The sequence below is a fragment of the Hyperolius riggenbachi genome, chromosome 2 (genome assembly GCF_040937935.1).
Source record: "Hyperolius riggenbachi isolate aHypRig1 chromosome 2, aHypRig1.pri, whole genome shotgun sequence".
Lineage (NCBI taxonomy): Eukaryota > Metazoa > Chordata > Amphibia > Anura > Hyperoliidae > Hyperolius > Hyperolius riggenbachi.
The window spans coordinates 410000664-410027582 of record NC_090647.1 but is presented as its reverse complement, the minus strand read 5'-3'; the positions used below and the strand labels follow the sequence as shown (position 1 = coordinate 410027582).

The 26919-nt window shown below is 44.1% G+C and overlaps 1 protein-coding gene across 1 annotated transcript in view; it reads left to right on the top strand.

Moving 5' to 3' along the window:
- LOC137544515 (amine oxidase [flavin-containing] B-like) overlaps window positions 1-26919 on the top strand; it is a 223187-nt gene that overhangs the window by 165794 nt on the left and 30474 nt on the right. The window contains exons 11-12 of the mRNA XM_068265601.1: window positions 4151-4208; window positions 7846-7943. Of these exons, the coding sequence (XP_068121702.1) occupies window positions 4151-4208; window positions 7846-7943 (156 nt within the window). The remainder of the gene's footprint in view (window positions 1-4150; window positions 4209-7845; window positions 7944-26919) is intronic.

Genomic DNA, 26919 nt, shown 5'->3' with positions numbered 1-26919 from the left:
GCCTTCTACCTGCATGAGACATGTCATGAGATTCAGACGTTGCTAACGGCCATGGCTGCAATTTATGTTCGTCAGAATCTCCACCATTGAGATTGTCCAAATAAAACAGGTTTTTGTGACCCTAGGCTATGACCTCTTTGGCCTAGGGGCCCGAAACTCACCAGTTATGATTCCCCTAAGAGTTCCTACAATGCTAGAAAATTTGCCACTGCTGAGCCATTGCCCTTTGAAAAGATTTGAGATTTTTGAAAGTGAAATAGGGAGCCTAATGGAAGCCTATGGCAGAATTCAGCACTTTTGCACCACTATAAGACTTTAGCAGTTAATAGCAAAGGCCCCTTACATCCTAGCAACACCAAATGTGCAGGACATGTTAAAAAGATAGCAGGAAACAATATTTAACGGACTTCCGAGGCCACAAATGTGAAAAAAGTTAAATACCTTTTCATAATCCAGATCCATGGAGGACGCCATCCGCACCCTCCCGTTCATTCCCCCATAGATTCCGCAGTAATACCGGCCCTGGTCAGGTCCTGACCCTCCAAACAGGTCGGGTTCTCATTCCCCCCTCAATATGGCTGCCACAGATTGCCGCTGCTGTGCAGTCCGCATAGGCGCTATTGCGGCTGCAGAGCTCTAGGCCCTCCTCCCGCCGCGTCATCAATATGCGTGCATACATCGGACGCACCAGGAGGAGGTCCTAGAGCTGCGCAGTCGCAATCGCGTCTATGCGGACTGCGCAACCGCGGCAATCTGTGGTGGCCATTTTGAGGGGGAATGAGAAGCCTTCCCCTCCCCTCGGAGCCCCCTCGGAGTCCAATCCATGGAAAAGGGGCTCTTCCCCACCTCCGGTGCCCCAGCAGGAGGTGGGGCAACGACTCCATGGGGGGTTCATGGTGGCATCTGGGAGTCCCCTTTAAGAAGGGGACCCCAGATGCCCACCCCCCTCCCAGGAGAAATGAGTATAAGGGTACACAGTACCCCTTACCCATTTTCACAAAGGGTTAAATGAAATAAAAACACAACCACGAGAAAAGTATTTTATTATTCTAAATTAACCATAAATACTTACCTGTACCTTTAAAAAAAATTCCCACGCCAATATCCACGGTAAACGATCCAACGAACAATGTATCCTCTTATGTTGCGATCTTCAATTAAGTTTATTGAACATCTCCGACGCTTCCCACATAGCAGAGAATGCGTCCTTTCGGACGCATGGCTGACGGCTCATGCTATCTCTCCCCACCTCCTCACCTGTCACCCTCACCTAGCCTGGCACCCGGTGCACCCATGGGTGCCAGGCTAGGTGAGGGTGACAGGTGCAGGCAGGTGGGGAGAGACAGCAGCGGAGTCGGCAGCTTCACGTCCTGCTCAGGACGCATTCTCTGCTATACTAAAGGTTCATGAATCATCTGGTTCTCTTTAATGAATCGGCTCATTTTACTTTGAAAACTTTAAAATTGATTTTCTCAAAAAGTATAAGGTCTTTTTGAAAAAAAAATTCTGCTTGTTCCCACTATTCCACTTAACATTCCCAACAATTTTGGTGTTTTTACTATGTAAGGGGACTTTGCTATTAACCGCTAAAGTCGGCGCCATTAAAGTCTATGGGCGAACCAAACTTTTTTGAAAAAAGGTTCCCGGTTCTCTGCAAAGGCAAACCACCCGAAGTTCGCCTGGAACCGTTCGGGACATCTCTATTGAGGTGTCAAATGAGTAATTTACAGTGAATTACTCAAGGCAAATCTTTATAATATATGTATGTGTGCATATACATTCACAATTTTACAGTTCTTCATTTTAGTGCTCCTTTTAGCGTGTTTCTATAGGTTTTCTAATAAAAAGTGACTTTACTGTAAAAATAATCATCCAGAAAAGAATAATTCCCTATATATTATTCATATAAATATTTCTGGCTTTTCCCCAGGTCATTATCCATCCTTACTGGTTAAAATAGTACAGCCACTTAAACTGGCCCTGAATCGACATGTAATAATAATATGGGTGTACAGTACAGTATTGTACCAATCCTGTTTAGAACTTCTCTGTGTCCTTTTTTTCCCCCTCATGGGAAGTGTTAATAAACGAATGCTATGAATCAAGGTTTCTCTGATAACCAATAAGCGGTCATAAATCTCCTGTGCAACTGCAAAAATCACTTCTGAGTGCAGGGAAGAGATAAAGGGCTTGATTAACTAACCGGCGCTAAGTGTTAGTGCTGGTGTGAAAAGCCCTTTTTGGCCGCTAGTGTGCGCAAAGCTACTTTGCGCACGGCCCGGTGCACTGCGGGTGCACTGATATTAGTGCGTGGTGTGACAATAACGTTGCACCCGCTGGTCCTTAAAAGCCGCACCTGATGCAATGAAAATGACGCAACAGGTGCCCCCGAAGTGGCGCATCATAGCGCTGCTTAACGGGCACCCGATGCATCATTTTCGTCGCATCGGGTGCAACTTTTAAGTACCAGCAATGCGCACTATTATCCGAGCTGCGCACGCAGTGAGCAGGATTATTTCAACTGTGTGGGCGCAAACCACCTAACGCCGTGGTTTGCACACACTAACACTTAGGGCACACTAACTGGCTTAGCGCCGTTTAGTGAATCAAGCCCAAAAAGTTAAAAGTATCATGAATTGCTGTCTTTATATTCCTGGCCACTATGGTTAATAAGACTTGGGAGGCTGGTAATCCTTAATGTTACCTTCCCATTTACTTAACTAATAATGCAGGCATGGTGCACACTGAGCAGTTGAGAAACACACAATTTTCTATTTCAGAAGAGCTGGTTTGGGCTCCAAAGGTGCCCATAGACCCAACGATTATGGGCAGATTTGACAAAGAGACAAATGTATCTCTAATCGAAATGTGTTTAGCGATAAACTTGTCTTTTTGTTGATTCTGCCCATGTACTACAGGCAGAGGCCCGTCCGTTTTCAGCATGAAATCGGGTGACCCCAATATATAAATGTTACCCCCCAATGTGTGCATTTATGCATTACCTGTCCTGTGGCAGCCTCTGTGGGGTGTCCAACCGTAACCTCTTTGCGTCAGCCGCCTCCGATCCAGCCCTTAGCGCTGGCCGGAACTTTTTGTTCCGGCTACGCTGGGCTCAAGCGGCTGAGCTGAGCTCGTCCAGACCGCTCAGCAGGTTAATGGATCTGATGTTCTCCAACATCACTCCTAAATTCACTAAACATGTCCTGGCATGGAGATAGTATATTTTAGCTCTGCCAGGGCAATAGCAACCTAAGTTGAATTAATAATAGCTGCTATCTGACCCAGGGTCTGGGGGGTGAGTAGGGACTGGATGAAAGGACAAGGAGGGAGGAGAGGAATGTATAATATGAATGCAGTCTGCATGGGGAATGTATAATGTGAGCAGGACTTGCAGCAAGTACTAGGCTAAAATGGTTCTCTCATTAAGAGAGCTAACATTAGCATCATGGTTATTTTCCTTTATTTGCTATTATCAAAGTGCTTATTATCAAAGCGACTGTAAAATAAAGCGGTTTTAGGACAAGCATTAACATCATTGCCTGCTCCCATAAGGATAGTGACCACTGTGCGGGTAAATCAATGTTTTATTATGAAGACCAATTATTTTGGTGTTCAAGAAAATAATAACCATTTGCTTTTATTTGCCATGTAAGGCATTCTCTCAGGATAATGTAACGTTGTTGGCCTTTTTCCTTTTTTTTTCCTGGAAAGTTCATCTGTCAGGTTATCCTTTCCATGTACTGATTGTCACATGTCTGCAGGATGCCAGTATCTGTTTGTTCAGCAGCATTAACATGACATCCATTTATTTCCCCCAACCCATAGGTGAGGAGTGTGATTTTGCTACAAAAGTCCCTGTAAAAAGATATGATTATTGCTTAAATAATGGAGGTGATTATGTGTTGATATTATTTAGAAAATACAGTGGGTCTAAAATAAAATGTTTCCTTAATTAATTGAAAATGGCTGTGTTACTCTCAGGATGACCCTTGTAGGTACATCCTTGATCTACACCTGCTCTGAGATAATTTAGACTATATACTATGAGCCCGGAACTTACAATTGTTTTATCCCATATTACACTGCACATATGGTATTACATATTCCACCATTTAAAATTGTCTTTTTTTTACAAAACTTTCATGAACAGGAAGAGAAAAATATGTGAATACTATGCGAAGGTCATGGGAACTGATCAAGCACTGCATGTAAGTACCGTAATAACTATTTTTATCAGTAAATTATCAAGATATGAAACATTTGTCAGGTCAGATGTGCCCAAATAAAAATCTATAGAAATACACGTTCAACTTTTTCCCAGCATTATTCAGAGATATGTTCTTATTAAAAATACTATTGTGAGTAGGACATTGCCTGTATACCATCAATATGAAGAATAGCAGTTTCTAGGGTAACACTTTGTGAGATAACACATTTCATTTCCTTTCCACTATCTTTTAGCCTGGCACATGTAACACATCGTTTTCAATTATATCATTCTTTATCATCTCTTTTTTGTTAAGGACTTCATTCACACTGATACAAAGTGCATTGACCACACCACGGGCAATATGTATTAGTGTAGACATAAAAAGACCTGAAATAGTTTTCCATAACATTACTGGCTTTCTGACAACTATATGCTGAAATAAAATTCATTTCATTTCTGTAAATGATTGAAAACTATTTGGATGGAATTTTAGGGCTATGTTCACAGTGGTCAGTTGCGTTGCAGAATAATTCTGAATGTCTACTCACTGTCCATATATTTCTATGGGCCTGTTCACAGCACTGCGTTGTAACTGTTCATGTTATTCTAACTCACTGCATCTATGTCTAGTCTCCATTGCAGTTCACACTCATTGTAACGCATGCATTATGCAACAGACCACTGTGAACCTAGCCTTACAAATTAGCTTGAGGTTAAAACAAAATGCTTGCCTTTGTTAGGAAAGCCTAGCTCCATCAATATTTTATTGTTATCTTTGACCTTTGAGTACTGTTCTGGGCCCAACAATAGTACTGACTAGAGCTGACTGAGCAGATAGGGTAAAGACCTGGACTTACTTTTGATAAATAGCACTTGTTTTGAGAATCAAATACTTTAATTACCTCTTACCACACGTTCTTATTAATTATTATGGAAATTAGAGGACTCTAAAGGCTCATATATACAGACTATAGTCTTTTGAAAATGAAAGATCACAGACCAATGTTACCCCCTTCCATGTAGTATGAGAGCCATACCTACACAGTCTATTCTGTGGAGCTGAACTCCCCATCAGAAAAATATCTTTGCAAGATGCTGCACACACAGATGCTGTACAGACACAAAAGATCAGTATCTGCAAAAGATCTGTTCCTGCCAAAAAACCGTTCCTGCAAATTGCATTCATAGTCTATGATATCTGCAGATCCTCATACACACCTTGTTTAACGGACATTCATCTGCAGATCAGATTCACCAGGATGGATTTTCAGATCTGCCGATGAATGTCAGTTAAACAAGGTGTGTATGATGATCTGCAGACTTCATAGACAATGAATGCAATTTGCAGGAACAGATCTTTGGCAGGAACAGATCTTTTGCAGATACTGATCTTTTGTGTCTGTACAGCATGTTTGTGTGCAACATCTTGCAAAGATTTGTTTCTGATGGGGAGTTCAGCTTCATAGAATAGACTGTGCAGAGTATGGCTCTCATACTACTTGAAGGGTGGTAAGATTGGTCTGTGATCTTTCATTTTCCAAAGACTATAGCTATTGGTTCTAAGTCAGTTCTGCTGCATCAGATAGAGAATTGTAATAGCTTTTGTACGCAATCCATAAAATTTGTGAAAATGTATTTTCTGAAATTGCGGTATAAGCAAACACCCACCTTTCTTTCTAAATTTATTTTGCATGGAGAACAAGCTCATACCTGCGTACATGTAAAAAGCTTGTTGGGAAAAAAGGGCCCGTGGTGTAAATGATGAGCGGTAATAGCGTTAATAAAAATATTGTGTTGTATTTCGTTTACAATAATGTTTTACAAATTTGAAAACATTTAATAGTGTGTATGAAATCGCACATTGTGAAAACGATAATCTTCCCTGTTTTAAAAGTGAAACTTATTACGTTTGTTAAAAAATGATAATATAAGTATAATCGTTATAACTGTATAATATTGTGAATAACCTTCATTTATCATTTCTTCATGTAATAAAATCTGAAAATATTTATAACGATGAAAAAAAATATAAGTACGTTCGTAATAACTGTTGTAAAACATTAGTAAATATTACTAACATTTTACTACAACTAAACCTAACCCTACTCTCACACAGAACCCTCCCTGTACCAATCCCTAACCCTTAGACCCCCTGGTGATGCCTAACCCTAAGACCCCCCTGGCGGTGCCTAAACCTAAGACTCCCCTGGTGGTGCCTAACCCTAACTCCATTCCCCCCCTGGTGGTGCCTAACCCTAAGACTCCGCTGGTGGTGCCTAACCCTAAGACCCCCCCCTGGTGGTGCCTAACCCTAAGACCCTCCCCTGGTGGTGCCTAACCCTAAGACCCTCCCCTGGTGGTGCCTAACCCTAAATCTTCCCTGGTGGTGCCTACCCCTAAGACCCCCCTGGTGGTGCCTAACCCTAAATCTCTCCTGGTGGTGCCTAACTCTAAGACCCCCTGGTGGTGTTTAACCCTAAGACCTCCCTGGTGGTGCCTAACCCTAAGACCCCCCCCCTGGTGGTGCCTAACCCTAAATCTTCCCTGGTGGTGCCTAACCCTAAGACCCCCCCTGGTGGTGCCTAACCCTAAATCTTCCCTGGTGGTGCCCACCCCTAAGACCCCCCTGGTGGTGCCTAACTCTAAGACCCCCCTGGTGGTGCTTAACCCTAAGACCCCCCTGGTGGTGCCTAACCCTAAGACCCCCCTGGTGGTGCCTAACCCTAAATCTCCCCTTGTGGTGCCTAACCCTAAATCCCCCCCCCTGGTGGTGCCTAACCCTAACCCCCCCCCCCCCCCCCGTGATTACTTTATTGAGTGGATAATGTTTTACAAATAGTGACTGTAAAAAAATATATTTACAATTTACGCACTGATCACTTTATTATGTGAATAATAATGTTTTACAAACAGTAAGGGCCCGTTTCCACTAGAGCGAATCCGCATGCGTTGTCTGCATGCGGATTCGCATAACCAATACAAGTGGATGAGACTGTTTCCACTTGTCAGTTTTTTGGTGCGTTTTTCTGTGCAGGATTTTTCTGCACGGTAGGGCCTGCAGAATTCGCCTGCGTGTGGAATGCAGGCGATTCGCAGGCAATGTATTTAATAGGGGAAATCGCACATGCGTTTTTTGCCGCGAATTCGCACTAAAACTAATGTACATTGAGCCAGTCAGTGACATGGTTAAAATCGCTGATAGCCTGCCTATGCGAAATCGCGGCAAAAATCGCATGCGGAATCGCATCCGCATGCGATTTTGTCAGCGGTGGAATCCCAGCGATTCGCACCGCACTAGTGGAAACGGGCCCTAAGGGATAACATTTTAAATAACATTTTAGTTAAATTGATAAATATGTTTAGTATTTTTGTAAACATAATTCGGCAGGGGCGCATTTTGTAAATTTAAATCACCACAAGTGCAGTTTGAAAACATTAATAATCTCCGGGCGACCCTTTTTTGCTGTTCGGCGCCCATCAGACGATATTTATTATGAGAGTGAATGGCGGCTCCCTGTTTGTCCACTTGCCCCCAGCGCACAAATTTCCTGTTTTCCTCATACCTACAACATTTATGATTCATAGTTAAAATGAGTTTTATGTTTTTAATGTTTTATTTGTATTCCTTCTATAAGCCTGTGCACTATGAAGAGAAAGACTGGTGTAAAGAACCATACTCAGGCGGATGTTACACAGCATATTTTCCTCCAGGAATCATGACTCAATTTGGAAGGTATGAATACACAAAGAGGCCAAGTATATAAACAGTTTACAATAAAAATATTGAGCAAGAGTGAAATACCAAGATATGAAGTTTATAGTGTATGGGCTGTGTACACCTACCCAGGAAAATCAGTCAGTTCTGGGACACAGGCAAGGCCTGCAGCATAGAAGCTGAAGTAAAAGATAGCTGAAGTAAAAAAAACGTGTATTTCTGCAAATGTGTCTAATCACTTATCCAGTGTGTCTAAGCAGTTTATATTTTACATAGCACTGACAAAGAATTGTTCATAATCATATCTACCCTATCTCTAAAAGGTACAGCTTCTAATGTCTGTAGTAACACTCTCCGGCAGTTCACCCTGGAGCCCTGATTCACTAATTTCTCTCCTGAGATCTCCACACATTTCTAGTGGGTATATTATTTGTGATCCAGCAAACTAGGACCAAATTCATCAAAACCTGTCTGTTATTAAGTGGCTTAAAAAAAAAAAAAAAAAAAAAGAAAAAGAAAAAAAGAGAAAATCTAATACAGTGTGGTTTTGTTAAAATCCAAAACTGTGGACACATACAGGCACGGGCGTTGCAATAGCTATAGCAACTGCTATGGGGCCCTGGAGCAGAGGGGGGCTCAGGTTGTACTTGACGTGTTCACTATTAACTTTCCTTTGTTTCTCCACCCTCAGACTTTGTCTCTTAGCCCAAGGACTATACAGTGTACATTGCACGGGATTGTACATTGCCCAATCAAGTCATGTCCATAGGGTAGGGGCAGGTGGGATTGCTCAAGAGTGCCTAGTTCTGAGGGCTCCATGAAAATTTTGCTATGGGGTCCATTCAGCTATGCCACTGCATACATGTATAAGCAAATAATTGCTAATTACTATTATTTCAACAGTTCCCACTATATTTCAATTTAACCTAGTTGAGGGCTACCATTTACTACCACACAATAGCAGACACTTTGTTAGAAAGGAGTCCGGGTTTGTGGGATCACTTATGGCATCCCCAGGGCCGGATTTACCATAAGGCACTGTAGGCACATGCCTACAGGCTCCTAAAGTTGGGAAGGCGGCTCACTCACATCCCCTAGTGCCTCCTTCCCTCCCAGAGTCCTGAGCAGAGCATAGTGACAGCTGGGTATGCCAGCACATTTGCAGTGCAGTTCAGCAGGAGTTTGTAGGTTCATGGAAAGCTAAGTTTAGGGTGCCAGGACAGCTGTGCCGATAGGCTTCAGTGATGTAAATCTGGATGCGTTTGGAGTTCTTGGAGATACCTTCATAAATCAGGCCCTTTGCATCTGTAAGGACTAGCACACACAGTCAAATTTCTTACTGGCCAATTGGAAAACGGATTTTTATTGCATAATGATAAATCAATGTACACATACGCACAAGGGCTTTTCTGTCTGATGTTTTGTAGAGATGGCCCGAACGGTTCGCCGGCGAACAGTTCCCGGCAAACTTCCGTGGTTCGCGATCGCGGATCGAACCGAGAATTTTTCCGGAAGTTCGGTTCGCCCCCATAGTGCATCATGAGGGTCAACTTTGGCCCTCTACATCACAGACAACGGGCACATTGTAGCCAATTAGGCTACACTCCTTCCTGGAGCCCCACTCCCCCCTTATATAAGGCAGGCAGCGTCAGGCAGTGGACTCACTCGTGTGCCTGCACTACATAGTTACATAGTTGCACTAATTAGTGACGAGATAGCTGCTGCAGACTCTCATAGGGCAAGCTTAGTTAGGCTCTTGTAGGCTTGTTAGCTTGCTCCTGGCTGATTGTTATTGCTAACAGCGGCCGCTATAATAATTTTTCTGGCTACACTGTGGCTGTAACAACAAAATAAAAGGCATGTACATGTGCCAATTCCCCTTCGTGATCATTAACTTGCCGCGGTGAAGGGGCTAGCGTAGCACAATGAAGCAATGACCGCCGGCTATATAAGTGTCTCGGGGGGGGGGGGGGCACACCCAAGATAATAAGATTGTTGCTTCATTGTGGACAGACCAAATTTGATCAGCTGGTCAGTCACTGTTCTATCATTCAGCTACCTCAGCCCGGTGACCATATGGGCTTGAAAACCGCCACGGCCTGCACTCTGGCCATGGTGCACACCAGTCCAGCACGGCCGTCACTACACAAACAGCTGTTTGCAGTGCGTTACACAGTGAGTTTGGTGTGTCAGTGTGAAGCAGTACTCTAATTACACTCCCTGATTGATGTATACACATGCAAGATGTTTTAAAGCACTTTAGGCCTGCAATTTAGCATTCAATGTGCTTTCTGCCCTTACAATGCTGCTTTGCGTCAAATCCAGATTTTTCCCTGGGACTTCTGGCGTCTATCCCACTCCGCCATGCCCCCCTCCAGGTGTTAGATCCCTTGAAACATCTTTTCCATCACTTTTGTGGCCAGCATAAATTTTTCTAGTTTTCCAAGTTCGCCTCACCATTGAAGTCTTTTGCGGTTTGCGAAAGTTCGCGCAAACCGAACTTTCACAGGAGATTCGCGAAACTAAAATCAGAGGTTCGGGCCATCTCTAATCTTTTGTTCCTGGCAAGTCTTGAAAATTCCTGCTCTCAAGATAATATATTGTAATTGATGTTTTTACCTCCACACAACCTAATATGTTCAAGACCAACCATATATTTACCAGTACGGTTGCTCGTCGGATTCCGCAGAATGGAGATTTCTGCGATTCCGGTCGGAAATTGGCAGTTCCGTTCCGGTGAGCCGGAACGGAATATCTATAGCGGTAATTGGTAAATAGCGGAATTTCTATGCGGAATTCCTTCAGAATTTAAAGCATGTAAAAGCTGCATTTACTGTTAGGCACAATTTTTAAGCCAATCAGAATGATCGGAAGGGATAGACCCATCACAGAAGCTTAAAACATGCTGATTTCTGCATAAGAAAAAAAATAAATAAAAAAAAACAAAACAAAACAAAACAAAAAACAAAAAACAAAAAACAAAAAAAAAAAAATAAAATAAAATAAATAAAAATAGGAATTTCTGCACCAATTAGAGACTTAACAAAAACCAACTAATCCTACGTTAGCAACCAGTTCCTAGCTACATATCATCAGCTATCCCACCCATTTTGTATATAAGAGAGGTGTGACAGTCGCGAAGCTTGTGGGTTTCAGTCTGGTGTTTTGGAGAGAGGAGAGACAGACCCATATTAGTAGTTTCAACATAAAACAATAGTCTTTTTAAAGACTGTATATAAAACAAGTCTTTTTAAAGACTGTGAGTGAGCTATTAGTAGTAGCTAGGTGTATTTGTGAGAGAGTGACAGTTAGTTTGAGTGATAGATTGTAGTGTAGTGTAGTGTAGTGTAGTAGTAGTTGCTGTGTGGAGAGGGTTAGAGAGAGCCACTCAGGCCGCAGGCTTAGTGTTTGACAGAGTGAGAGAGTTAGGTGATTGATTAGTTGAGTGTAGTGCATGGGTTTTTTTTTTCTAAGTTCATTTATTTATTCTTTCTTTATTTTGTTTTTGATTTATTTTCTTTATTTCACCCCCTTATTTTCTTATCTGTTTTTTTTTAACAGGTACATTTTTATTGATTTTTTTCAAAAAAAGTTACTTACAATACAGAGCAAACATAACTTTAACAGTACATTTAACAAGAACTATACATACTAGGTCCAGGCTCGACATAAGAGAAGAAAGGTGTGAAGAGAAGAAAGAGGGGTACCCCAACGGGGCGCCCCTGAAAAGAAATGAAGAGAAGTTACAATATCGTAGCAGAGTCAATACATAGCATAAATTAGATTACAGACATCCTGCGATTATATAGAATGTATATTATTGAGTATTGTAAAAAATATTACTATGTAATAGCAGGTATATTCAGGAGTATATAAAGCTAGAGTCCGTAGAAATAATAATTCAGTAAAATGCAGTACACTACAAGTTTCCTTCAAAGGTGTACACATCATAGGTTTAACCTGTATAAAATCGTTCATCTAGCGGAGTCTATCAACCACAGAAAGTACCATTTAAGGAATTAATTTATCATATAATATTAGTTTATCACAGGATGAGTATATCAGTAAGTAGTACAAGTATTGCAAGGTCTATCTCTATAATGCTTATGTACCGGTATATCCCTTTGTAAGCATCCCTGGTTACTCAAGCATAACCCCAAGTATTGAAACATATTAGACATCTACCATTGCATTTTTACAGTATTTGTCACACCAAGCAGACCATACATTATCAAATTTATTAGGGCAATTTCGTCTTTTGTATGTTAATTTACATAGTGGCAAGGTTTTATTAATTGCATTGAGCCAGTAAGTATACTCTGTGTAAGTATTTCAGGTGGATCAATCTGTCCCTGTATGAGATCAAGGCCGCAGAACCCATACCCAATGCCTCCTCCCATTCCTCATCATTTATCTCCCCTAAATCCTTCACCCACTTTGCATAATTTCTATCAGTGTTATGACCCAACTGAAGAACGAGTTCTGTATATATAGCCGATAGCGGTTTAGCTAATCGTTTTGTTATGAGTAAAGATTCAAGTGGGTCAGACTCCAACTGGAATCTTTCTCTCCCCAATTGGGCAGTGGTTGCATGAGCCAGTTGCAGATATCTGAAATGCATATAAACCGGCAGGTGGTGTAGCAATTTTAGCTCCAAGAAAGATAATAGAGTTCCCTCTGGAGCCACATCTCTCAGGATTTTGATTCCATGTCTTTCCCAAATTGCAGGATCTGGAACAGTAGCCAGGTGAGGGACACTAGGATTTCCCCATAGCGAAGTGTAGGGGGACCATTTATGGGGTGAGGCAAATCTATTTTGGAGGTATTTCCATGCACGGATAGTAGTTTTCATAATGGGCATAGTATCTGGGGAAGCATTTGGGCCCCTAAAGGGTAGATTTAGAAGAGCCTCATATGAACCCATTATAGCTGCCTCTAGTACCACTGCCGGATTAAGCTAGTTTCTCGAGAACCACCATCTTATAGTGACTAATATTGACGCTAGGAAATAGTAAAAGAAATTGGGCATAGTCAGGCCACCTTCAGAGGTTGGTAGTTCCAAAGTTTTAAGTAACATGCGGGGAATTTTATTTGACCAAACAAAAGGGATTGGGATTTTATTTATTTCAGTAAAGAACCTCTTGGGTATCCACACCGGGGAGTTGCGGAAGACATATGTGAATTTGGGGAGTAGCATCATTTTAATCGCATTAACTCTTCCTATGAGGGTTAAGGGTAGCCCCTGCCACGTATGACATTTATCCCTGACTTTTTAAATTATTGGGATAAAATTATTGGTAAGGAAAGTATTAATGTCCTTTGTATTACTATACCCAAATATGTAATATTGGTTGACCATTGTAATACCCCACTAGTATTATCCCCAGTAGGAAGGTTATTATCCAATGGGAAAAGGATAGATTTTGCTTTATTTATCCTTAATTCTGACCAATGACCAAAATGGTCAATTGTGTCCAGAGCTGTGGAAAGAGAGGAACCTGAATGTGCAAGGTAAAGTAGGATGTCATCCGTGTACAGCAAAATTTTTTCCTCTAGTCTCCCCAATTTCAATCCCAAGATTCCAAATTAATGCCTGATCATGATCGCTAAAGGCTTGATGACCAGGGCAAAGAGACTCAGCGAAAAGGGACACCCCTGTCTAGTACCTCTAGTCAAGGAAAAGGCCTGTGTAATCTTTCCGTTGATACGAAGCTTAGCAGTAGGATTTTTATATAGGAGTTGGACCAGCCTGATAAAAGGTATACCTGATACCAAATTTAGTCATTACCTTCCAGAGGTATCCCCATTCCACCGAGTCAAAAGCCTTTTCGTTATCCAGCGAGGCCACCACCCGATCCCCCGTTATCATGATAAGCTACTAAGTTTGTATGGAGCCGTCTAAGGTTGATGTCAGTACCCTTTCCTGGCATGAAGCCTGTTTAGTCTGGGTGTATTATCGTAATTATGCATTTATTTAGTCTAGTGGCCAGGACTTTAGCAAGAATTTTTGTGTCTAAATTAATCACCCACCCTGGCGTTCTATTAAGATCGCCAGGGCGGCTGCGGGAGGGTTTTTTTTAAATAAAAAAAAAACTATTTCATGCAGCCAACTGAAAGTTGGCTGCATGAAAGCCCACTAGAGGGCGCCCCGGAGGCGTTCTTCCGATCGCCTCCGGCGCCCAGAATAAACAAGGAAGGCCGCAATGAGCGGCCTTCCTTGTTTTGCTTAGATCGTCGCCATAGCGACGAGCGGAGTGACGTCATGGACGTCAGCCGACGTCCTGACGTCAGCCGCCTCCGATCCAGCCCTTAGCGCTGGCCGGAACTTTTTGTTCCGGCTACGCTGGGCTCAGGCGGCTGGGGGGACCCTCTTTCGCCGCTGCTTGCGGCGAATCGCCGCAGAGCGGCGGCGATCGGGCAGCACACGCGGCTGGCAAAGTGCCGGCTGCGTGTGCTGCTCTTTATTTGAACAAAATCGGCCCAGCAGGGCCTGAGCGGCAGCCATCGGCGGTGATGGACGAGCTGAGCTCGTCCATACCGCTAAGATGGTTAATGAAATGGGTCTATATGAAGTACAGAGGGTGGGATCTTTTGACGTGCTGAGATTTAGCTAATAGGGCTCTTTTGCAACAGTCCAATCTCAGGAGTTCAATTTTATTTAAAGATGTTTGCCAATTTTTAATAGGTGTCAGAAGATTTTTTTTCAATATATTCTTTTTCAGCCTGAGAAGCATGGTGCTCGGCATTATCAAGAAGGACTGAACTTTGTTTCCTAGCATTAGCAATTTCTGCTATATAATATTTCCCTTTATACATGCTTTCTGGGCATCCCAGACCATATCTGAGGAGGCTGATTTTTCATTTTCATTCCAGTAATTGTGTATTGCTTTGGATACTGCAGTATCTACTATTGGTTCTGAGATTCAGTATCTGAAAAATCTCCAGGACCTGGTCTTCAGAACCCTTTCCAGTGCAAGGAGCACTGGAGCATGATCTGACACCCCACTAGGAAGTATATCCACTGTTTTAGTTATTGGTAATACATCATTTGTGGCATATATGAGATCTATCCGAGATAGGGTTTTATGTGTAGTAGATGCGCAAGTGAATTTTTTTCCCCCTCCCCATGCTTCCATCTCCATATATCTATTAGGGAATGAACTTCTGCCCATGAACTTAAGTTAAATCGATCAGGTCTGGTATACTTCAATCTATATGTAATTAATTAATTAATTGGCTGTATTGTAGTCGCTCTCTAGCTACTAACCCCATATACAGATAAAGGGGAAGGTTAAACCCATATTCATGCATAGACAATAAACAAAATGGACTGGGGTCACACACCTTCTTAAGTATACCAAATCTGTCTTTATTGTTAGCTTAACTACAAATCACCCCATAAATACCCATAATATCAATACATAAATCCCAGACAATTAAAAACCACCAAATGCAGAGCTCCGCATTTGGTGGTTTTTAATTGTCTGGGATTTATGTATTGATATTATGGGTATTTATGGGGTGATTTGTAGTTAAGCTAACAATAAAGACAGATTTGGTATACTTAAGAAGGTGTGTGACCCCAGTCAATTTTGTTTATTGTCTATACCTCAATCTATCAATGGTTGGTTTAGGTGTTAGATTAAAGTCTCCAGCCCATATTATTTTAGCAGGTGGAAGTTGTGTAATAATAGCAATAAGATCATTTAAAAGTTCGGCACTTCCTATAGGAGGCAAGTATAGTCCAATAATAATAAAAGGGTCTCCAAAAAGAATAGCTTGCACCAGCGCATATCTACCAAATGTATCCAGCCTGACCTGTTGTATTGTCAAGTTTAGAGATTTGTGGAATAAGATGCTAACCCCTCTAGAATGTGTAGAGTAAGTAGAATTAAAATAATGCCCGGCCCAGGGTTTTTTTTAAGGCCACAATAGTTCTACCAATAAGTTGAGTTTCCTGTAGTATACAAATATGGGAATGGTATTTTTTTTAAGGAAGTCAAAGACTAGAGATCGTTTAATCTTGGAGTTTAAATGCCTAACATTCCATGTTATACAGGTCAAGCTGGATGGCATGTCTACCTGTCTATTAGAAGCCATTGTATGTAAATCTGCAAAATAAAACTATATGCAATATAATTGTGGATGTATTGTCGCCCAATGGAGGGCCACCAAGGAATAGAAAAGTTGGAAAGGCGATAGCATGAAGAATACTGTACAGTCAATACCATTTCTAATGCCTGCCAAAAACATTGACCCAATAAGTTCCCCCTATCCCATAACACCCACCCTGCTACGTCTACTAACATGTAGAGTAGCTTAATCCCAGAACACCCCTGTCTTCCGTCAGCTATCCGCCTACGGAAGACTATTACCTAGCGTACAGGTGCGTAATATGTACACACTTGTGTGTGAGCAGGCGAGGTCCACTGTCCAGCAGCACCCAGTATTTACTGGGAGGCAAAGCGGTCTTGAACGATAAACTGTTAACACATAAACTACGTGTACACTAAAACTGGAGGAGGGATGCTCTATGTATGTACCATACCCATTGATGATGCATGCGGCTTTAAGTATTGATATCATCAAATGGTGGAGATTGGTATGTATATTTAGTATTTCTGACTAATGGCTTATGGCCAAGATAATGCAACATTACAAGCTCTATAGTTGTGGTGCTACATCTATGAATTGTTGCCATCGATCAAATAGGCTGTTACCTAAAGGGGAAAAGCAGTTGAATATATGTATTGGAGTGTAACAGGGTTTACTGTGTATTGCTTCCCCCCCCCAGAGGCAACCCCAGCCAATATCTGCTTAAGAGGCAAGCGTTAGAGTAGATTAGCACAGTAGGATGATAACCATTTATCAGCAATATTCCTATTTAACCTAGTTTAAGTCATAAGTGGCTGAATAGTGTAATGGTTAAGGGCTCTGCCTCTGACACGGGAGACCTGGGTTTGAATCTCGGCTCTGACTGTTCAGTAAGCCAGCACCTATTCAGTAGGAGACCTTGGGCAAGACTCCCTAACACTGCTACTGCCTATAGAGCGCGTCCTAGTGTCTGCAGCTCTGGCGCTTTGAGTCCGCCAGGAGAAAAGCGCAATATAAATGTTCTGTGTTTGTTTGATATACATCAGTATTCCACCATATGGGATAAAACATTAGCAAATAGTATTTTAATATAAAACATTAACCATCAATTAGAGCTAGAAATACAGATTTCACACGTTGTGTGTCGTGCGCTTCTTGGGCTGCCCCGCATCCGAATAAGCTGCTCATACACAATACACAATTATGGCGCTTAGGTGTCATCTAGTGGCAGTATTTAGGCATAACAGTTTTAGTGTTTATGAGACTTTTATACTAGGATCAATTATTACCATCACTCCTCTAGTAAAGTAAGTAGCGATATTAATGATGGCAGATATAGGAGTACATTTATCTATGAATAGTATAGTGTAGCGGGGCCCCAGTCACACTGGGGTTTGACAGTTCAGATAAGAGACAGCAGACGTTCAAGTTTTATAAAAGAAAGGCTCCTGCCTGGTTTATTAAGTCAAAAATGTACAGCAAACAAAAAAAAAACAACAAAAAAAATACTGGCTCGGCTGAGCAACTATCTGTCTCACTACATTATCCCTAACTTACTAACAGAGTAGTACAGCATATAATAGTCCATGACAAAGTATTTAACTTACAACACAGTTCAAGCAAGCAGCTTTTCTTTACCAGAATCCTCTGGGTGAGCTCAGCTTTATACACAGGACTGAACCACATCCTGTTCAGGGTAATACCTGGACTGGGCCAGGTGGCCAGGGTACCGTCCCACTGGCCAGCTCCGGGACCCAATAGCCAGCTCTTGAAAGAGCCAGAAACACAGATCAAGCTGCATTTTTTTCCCCGGAGCTTTATTGTGCACGATACCTGAAACCAGGTGCAACATACACATCATTTAGGACGTCTCTCTGCCAAACCAGTGACACCCTGTCACATATCCCCCCCCTCTGTTCAACCCCGTGGGGTTGGACACTGCTTGCCACCATGCAACGTGTCCTCGAGAGTGCATCCGCATTCCCCTGCAATCTTCCTGCACGATGCTCGATGGTGAAGGAGAAATTCTGAAGCGACAGGAACCATCTGGTAACCCTAGCATTTCTCTCTTTAGCCTGCGACATCCAAGTCAGGGGTGAGTGATCCGTGACAAGCCGGAAGTGACGCCCCAGAAAAATAGTACCGCAGCGACTCCAGTGCCCACTTAATTGCCAAACACTCTCGCTCCACGATACTATAATTCTTTTCGGCAGGCGTCAACTTCTGGCTTAGATAAACCACTGGGTGCTCCTCACCCCTGACTACCTGTGACAGGACAGCCCCCAACGCAACACTCGAGGCATCTGTTTGTACCACAAACGGCATTTCAAAATTTGGGGCCACTAAAACAGGTTGCTGACATAGGGCTACCTTCAAGCTTTGAAAAGCACTATCAGCTTCAGAATTCCACCTGACCATCACAGACTCCTTCCCCTGTGTCAGATCTGACAACGGGGCTGCTATGGTAGCGAAGTTTGGTATGAACTTCCGATAATAACCGATCATGCCAAGAAAAGTGCTCACCTGCTTCTTGGTTGTAGGTTGGGGCCATTCCTTGATAGCCTCTATTTTGTTCAATTGGGGTTTTATAAGCCCTCTCCCGATCACGTGTCCCAAGTCCCGGGCTTCCTCTAGCCCTATTGTACATTTGTTGGGATTGGCTGTTAACCCGGCTTGTCTTATCGAGTCTATCACAGCCTGGAGTTTTGGTAGATGACTTTTCCAGTCCGAGCTAAACACGACCACATCATCCAGATAGGCTGCAGCGAACTGCTAGTGTGGTCGTAAAATCTCATCCATCATGCGCTGGAAGGTTGCCGGAGCTCCCTGCAACCCAAAAGTCATGCGCACATACTGGAAGAGACCATATGGCGTGGAAAACAGTTTTTTCCTTAGCCGTTTTTGTTAGAGGTACTTGCCAATACCCTCTGGTTAGATCAAGCATCGTGATATATCTGGCTGGCCCCAACCTTTCAGTGAGCTCATCAATTCTCGGCATGGGGTAAGCATCGAATTTCGATACTGCATTCAATTTCCTGAAGTCGTTACAAAATCTTATGGTACCATCTGGTTTGGGCACTAAAACAATGGGGCTGCTCCACTCACTTTGCAACTTCTCAATCACCCCTAGCTCCAACATTTTTTCCACCTCCTCTTTTATAGCCTGCCGTCTAGCTTCAGGGATTCGGTAAGGTTTCAAACGTACCCGCACTTTTTCATCCGTTACAATATCGTGCTTAATCATGCTCGTGCATCCTGGTAGCTCAGAGAACACGTCCACATTTTGTTGCAAGAATTCCCTGACCTCCTGTTTTTTGGACCGAGGACAGAGAATCCGCAACAGTCACTTTCCGAATCCCCTCTGCGTCAGTGACAGGAGATAAAACCGTGGCTGACAGAGCCTCTCTGTCCTTCCAAGGTTTTATCAAATTTATGTGATAAATTTGTTCTTTCTTCCTTTTATCTGGCTGGTAGACCTTGTAATTCATGTCGCTTATTTTCTCCCGTATTTCGTAGGGCCTCTGCCACTTTGCCAAGAATTTACTTTCAACCGTAGGAATCAGTACCAGTACTCAATCTCCAGGGTCGAAAGATCTAATTCTCGCCGATCTGTACACCCGACTTTGGGCCTCCTGCGCCTGCTGCATGTGTTCCCGTAGGACCTGCATAACCGCCGAGATCCTGTCCTGCATCGATGACACATGTTCAATCACACTTCGATAGGGAGTGCTCTCCTGTTCCCAGGATTCTTTGGCAACATCGAGAAGTCCACGCGGTCATCTCCGGTAAACCAGCTGAAACGGAGAAAACCCTGTAGAAGACTGGGGAACTTCATGAACCGCAAACATAAGGTATGGCAAGAGAGACAGTCCCAGTCTTTGCCATCCTTGTGCACTACTTTAAGCATTGCTTTCAGGGTTTTGTTAAATCGCTCCACAAGACCATCGGTCTGTGGATGATAGACCGAAGTGCGGAGTTGTTTAATGCCTAGTAACCTACACAATTCCTTCATTACTTTTAACATAAAGGGAGTTCCCTGATCAGTCAGGATCTCTGCGGGTATACCCGTACGTGAGTACACATGCACCAGCTCTTTGGCAATTGTTTTTGAGGACATGTTGCGAAGGGGTATCGCCTCGGTGTACCGAGTTGCATAATCCTCGATTACCAGAATGTACTGGTGTCCCCGGGCGGATCTCACCAGATCCATTGCCATCCTCTCAAAAGGGGTTTCAAGGATAGGCAATGGAACAAGTGGGGCCCGAAAGTGCGCCAGCGGAGCAGACTTCTGAAAGTCGGGGCAAGATGCACAATACTTTTTAACTTCTGCAAACACCCCTGGCCAATAAAACCTCTGGAGCACTCTTTGTAGGATTTTCTCTGCTCCAAGGTGGCCACTCATAACGTGTTCATGTGCTAAATTCAATACAGATCTGCGATACGGTTGTGGTACAACCAACTGTTCGACCACTTCGCCCTTTTTGTGTACCACTCGATACAACAAATCATGCACTACAGCAAAATGTGGAAAAACATTCCCAGTATTAGGCTGCTGGGGCACACCGTCAATTAACAGCACATTTTCCCATGCTCTAGTCAGGGTGGGATCCCTTAGCTGGGCTGTCCTGAAATTATCTCTTGAAACCTCTAAGTCCTGGATCGATGGACCCTCCGAGGTTTCCAGAGGCAATTCCGGTTCTCCAGCAAAGACAGACAAGAGAGTATCAGCACCCCCACTTAGGTTCTCCTCCTCCTCCACACATATCCCAAGCATAGGTGCCAGGGGCAAAGCTTTATCATCTCCTACAACATCTCCAGGCAGGTGACCCTGAGGACTTCTGCCCCCCCCCCCTTCCCCCATAACAGAGAAAAATCTCGGCCCAAAATGACATTGTGTAACAATACTGAAGACACCCCCACTTCATGACACATAGTCCCAAAGTCCGTTTCGATGGTCACCAAGGCTGTGGGATAACTCTTGGTGTCTCCATGTATACAGATGACCCCATATACGGGGGTTCATTCAAGAGTTCTGGGCTCACTAGTTTAGCATGTACCCAGGGGCGCCTCTAGCCATATTGTCACTCCAGGTGAGAAAACCTGTGGTGCCCCCCCCCCCCATGGCACCCCCCATGAAAATAATCATAACGCAGCAGTGTTTCACCAAAAAATAATCCTAATACGGCAGCGTTTCAACAGAAAATACACAATGCGGGTAATGTTTCACCAGAAAATACACATAGGCTCCACTTTCATAAGCCACAAAGTGGGACAGAAGGAGGCACAGGGGGACTGAATAAGGCACACAGGGCAACATAGAGAGGCACAGGGGGACAGGAAGAGGCATGAGGGTTAGAAGAAGTCACAAAGGCGGACAGAAGGAGGCACAAGGGAACAGAAGGAGGCCCACAGGGGGACACAAGGAGGCACAATGGGGGACAGAATGAGACACAAAGGAGGACAGAAGGAGGCACAGGAGGACAGAAAGAGGCACACAGGAGGACACAAGGAGGCTCAATGGGCAACAAAAGGAGGCACAATGGGGGACAGAATGAGACACAAAGGAGGACAGAAGGAGGTCCACAGAGGGGCAGCAGGCAGTACAAGGGGACAGAAGAAGGCATGAGGGCCAGGAGGCGGCACAAAAAAGGACAGTGGGAGGCACAGGGACACTGAAGGAGGCACACAGGGGGACAGTAGGAGGCACAAAGTGGGGCAGAAGGAGGCACAAAGGGGGACAAAAGAAGGCACAGGAGGAAAGAAGTAGGCACAGGGGGGCTGAAGGAGGCACACAGGGGGCAGAAGGAGGCATGATGGGGGACAAAAAAAAAGCACAAAGGGGCCAGAAGGAGGCACAGGGAGACAGTAAGAGGCACAAATGGGGAACAGAAGGATGCACAAAGGGGGGGGGGGGATAAGGAACCACAAAAGGGTGACAGTAGAAGGCAGTGGGGGATGTAAGGAGGCAGAGGGGGACAGACAGAGCCACGAAGACAGAAGAAGGCACAAAGGGGTACAGAAGGAGGCACAGGGGGACAAAGGAAGGTGCAGGGAACAGAGGTGGCACATGAGGACTGAAGAGTCACATGGAGAGAGAATGAGGCACATGAGGACAGAAGGAGGCAGAGTGGGACTGAAGGAGGAATAAGGGCAGAGGTAGCACAGGGGGACAAAGAATGGCACAAGGAGACAGGAGGCATAAAGGGGGACAGATGGACAAACGGGGTCAGACATGGCACAAAAGAGACAGACGGAGGCAGATGGGGGGAGGATGTACAAGGCACAGAGGGACACAGTGGCAACTGCCTGCAACTTACGATAAGCAGATGCATTAGAAGCAAGTAATAGAACACCCGTGGGGGCGGGGCTCCATTCAGGGGGCAGGGCTCCATCCAGCAACATGGCACCCCTAGGACCAATGGCACTCCAGGCAATGGCCTGTACTGCCTATGCCTAGAGGCTCCCCTGCATGTACCATAGTCACCAAACTGCCAGTGTCTAGTAATGCATGCACAGTTTTACCATTAATTTTTACTACCGCCATATGCATCTCTGGATTAGCAGTACATACCTTTCTGGCGAACAGCGAACTCCTCCGCGCAAAGTCACACTCCATAGTGTCCTCATGGGCTGGATGGTGAGCAGCTATATGGCCCCACTCGTTGCACTTCCAGCACTGTATGTGACCAGTTCCTCTCACCACCGGGTGAACGCAGAGTTTACTGTCCTCATTGGAGCGTGATATAGCCTCACTCTCAGTTCCCGGTGCACGGAAGTCCGCCCTCTTTCCGGACGCTGGGGACAACACTCGTCTCGGCTGGGTCCCATCCTTGTTTGGGGACGAGGCCAGGAAATCCTCTGCAGCAAGAAACTGCTCCATAAGCTCGACCAACTCAGACGATTTTGGATTCGCGTGGCTCACGCACTGACGCAGTTTGGGAGGTAATGACCGAAGGAAAAGGTCCATAGTAACCCTTTCGGCGATCTGGGCGGGGTTGAGGTCATCAGGCTGCAACCATTTCTTCACCAGGTAACCCAAGTCGTGCATTTGCGATCGTGGGTCTACCCAAGTCGTGCATTTGCGACTTCTTGGGTCTATAAGTCCATTTATGCACCTGCTGGGCTCTCACCACTTGTGTTACCCCTAAACGCCGTAGTAGCTCTTCCTTCAATTTGGAATAGCACTTAGCATTTTCCGGGGTCAAGTCATAGTAGGCTTTTTGGGAATCGCCAATCAAGAAGGGTGCAACTAGTCCAGCCCACTGCGCCACCGGCCAGGCTTCTCTCTCTCTCTCTGCCGTCCGCTCAAACGTGTGTAGAAAAGCTTCCACATCATCATACGGAGTCATTTTCTGGAGAAAATGGCTAGCACGGATGGTACCTCTGGTGGATTGTTACTCACGAGGTTGCTCGGCTAACCGCTGGACCACTTTGGTGAGGGACTTCCGGTCACTTTCGACAGCTTTGGCGATTACAGTCATTTGGGAGCACAGTAGTCGGTTAGCTTCCTGTTGGGCCATGACTGCTTCCTTCTGCGCCATGACCGACTGCAGAAGTTGGTTATTGGTTTCCCTCTGGACTGCATTAGCCTGCTGCTGTGCAGCGTTGGAGATCAGTAGCTGTTTAACGACCTCGTCCATGTCTGGATGCTTGCAACGATCCTTTTTGGTACAGAGGTCACTGGCCCTTTAAACCGACTAATCTTCACTGTCTCTTATGCCTGCATCCTCCACCAACTGTAGCGGGGCCCCAGTCACACTGGGGTCTGACAGTTCAGATAAGAGACAGCAGACGTTCAAGTTTTATAAAAGAAAGGCTCCTGCCTGGTTTATTAAATCAAAAATGAACAGCAAACAAAAAAAATACTGGCTCGGCTGAGCAACTATCTGTCTCACTACAATATCCCTAACTTACTAACAGAGTAGTACAGCATATAATAGTCCATGACAAAGTATGCAACTTACAACACAGTTCAAGTAAGCAGCTTTTCCTTACCAGAATCCTCTGGGTGAGCTTTGTTCCTTTCAGTGTCTAGGAACACTCTGAGCTCCTTCCTGGTTTATCTAACTCAGCTTTTGTACACAGTACTGAACCACACCCTGTTCAGGGTAATACCTGGACTGGGCCAGGTGGCCAGGGAACCCTCCCACTCTTCCACTGGCCAGCTCAGGGACCCAATAGCCAGCTCTTGAAAGAGCCAGAAACACAGATCAAGCTGCATTTTTTCCCCCGGAGCTTTATTGTGCACGATACCTGAAACCAGGTGCAACATACATATCGGGCTCTATTCATAAAACTTGTGAGTCGGAAAAAATCCTGGAGGTAAAATACCGCAGCGGTATTTTAGACTTCTGGGTGGTCATTCAAAAAAATCTTGCCAGCTGCGATGCAAGAGCGGAGATCTCCCGCTGAAAGCTGGCGGTAAGCTGTCGGAAGGCATGCGAAAACACTTCAGCCGGCAGAGTCCCTCCGTGCACTGCTCTCTCTGGGAGGTCTGTCCCATTCACTTGTATGTAATCCGCAAAATCAGAGGAAGCTGTATTTCCCGTCCACATACCGCTTCCTCTAAACTTTATGAATGGCCATTTTGTTACTTTTTTCTAGATAAATCTAGAAAAACACTGGAGAAGGCGGAAATTTCTCGCTCTGCTGGGGGATTGTAGATTTTCATGCGGGAACAGCTTTTATGAATGCCCACTTTGCTAAATGGACGGGAAAATCCGCTGTTTTGAGCGGAAAACTTGCGGTAACCTTTTATGAATAGAGCCCTTTATCTAGGACGACTCTCTGCCAAACTAGTGACACCCTGTCACAATAGATAGAGTTAAGGTGCGTACACACGTCAGATAAAAGTCTTTGGAAAATGAAAGAGCACAGACCAATTTTACCCCCTTTCATGTAGTATGAGAGCCATACTCTACACAGTCTATTCTATGGAGCTGAACTCCCCATCAGATAAAAATCTTTGCAAGATGCTGCACACAAAGATGCTGTACACATGCAACAGATCAGTATCTGCAAAAGATCTGTTCCTGCAAAAGATCCATTCCTGCAAAATGCATTCATAGTCTATGATATCTGCAGATCTCATACACACCTTGTTTAACGGACAATTATTTGTAGATCAGATCCAACAGGTTGGATCTTCAGATCGGCAGATAATTGTCTGATCTGCAGATGAATGTCCATTAAACAAGGTGTGTATGGGATCTGCAGATGTCATAGACTATGAATGCATTTTGCAGGAATGGATCTTTTGCAGGAACAGATCTTTTGCAGATACTGATCTGTTGCGTGTGTACAGCATCTTTGTGTACAGCATCTTGCAAAGATTTTTATCTGATGGGGAGTTTAGCTCCATAGAATAGACTGTGTAGAGTATGGCTCTCATACTACATGAAAGGGGGTAAAATTAATCTGTGATCTTTCATTTTCCAAAGACTTTTATCTGACGTGTGTACCCACCTTAAAAATAAATGCAGGGCAGTCCACTCAAACAGCGGCACACTTTGTGCTAGAGCACCAGTCATAAACAAACCATCATGCTGTATTATTCCTGAGATGAATCATATAGGGCTCTATTCTCAAAAGCATGTGCGGTATTTTTTATTTGTGCGGAAATTAAGCGCATGCGGAAAACGCTGCAAAATTTCCAGATTCACTAATATTTTCCGCATGTTTTCCGCATGCGTGAAAAAAGATGCGGAAACAGGCATTATTCATGCGGGAATCATGCGGTAAAAAGGTCGCATGAAAAAGTGTTTAAAAAAAAAAAGTTAAAGTCCACCAAGCACAGCCCTTAAGCCTCCACACTTCATTACAGTCAATGGGATGCGGAATATATCACCTACTTCTTGTAGGTGATAAAAATTCGGTAATTAACGAAGAAATGATGCGCCTGAACATCTTTGAGAATTGATCTTTTATTGCGGAAAATACCGACTTTTGCGGAAATTTTACCGCATGAATCCCGCACTTTTATCACACTTTTTCCGCATGCGGAAAAAACATGCGGAACATTTTGAGAATCCCAACTTGCCGGTATTTTGGGTGCAAACTTCCCGCATGTACTTTACCGCATGCGGAAACTCATTGAGAATAGAGCCCATAGTGTACCTAAAAACTAAGAAACCTTTTATAACAAAGAGTTCTATGTGAACAACATTAGATCATAATCTGCATAGATGTTGGCATTAGAGTTCTTGATCCAGGTAGGATTAGTCAGGAGCAGATCTATTCTTCTTCTGAATATTGGAGCATATCACCATAAACAACATTTGGAGGTTCTCTCAAATAGAGCCCCCCTCCTAGGAGAAGATCACGCGCAAGTGCAGCGGGGCCAGATATTCAGATGGGTTTACAGTGTTCATAAACATAACAGCATAACAGCAGCTTGGGATAGAGTATAGCTTATGTCAACAGTTTCGTGCAATAAAGAATGTAGTGCTGGGCATAGATCGGCTTTGAGGGAGGAGTTGGCTCGTGTCCAAGAGCAGGAAACAGTGAGTAGAGATGTGGCGAACGGTTCCCAAAGCGTTCGCCGGCGAACAACTCTGAATTCCTGGGGGGATTACTACTTCCGGGTTGCTCTGACCCGGAGTAGTACACCTGCGCTGCCCGGCGGAGCGCGTCCTAGATCGCGCTCCGGTTGCCGGGCACTTTCTGCGCATGTGCGTGACGTCATGAACGACGATTTTTCAATTTTAATTGGTAGCGCACCCAGGCTATGCATATGCATAGGTTAGGATTTAGTTAGTGTTAGGCTCCTCCCATGGAGGATTGACTTCTTCGCAGTGGGAGGGACGAGTACTTAATAGGTTGCATGCAAGCTGTTACAGCAAACTAACATCCTCCAGTGGTAGACAGGTCATGTGTATGCTCGGTGTGTATTCGACCCCAC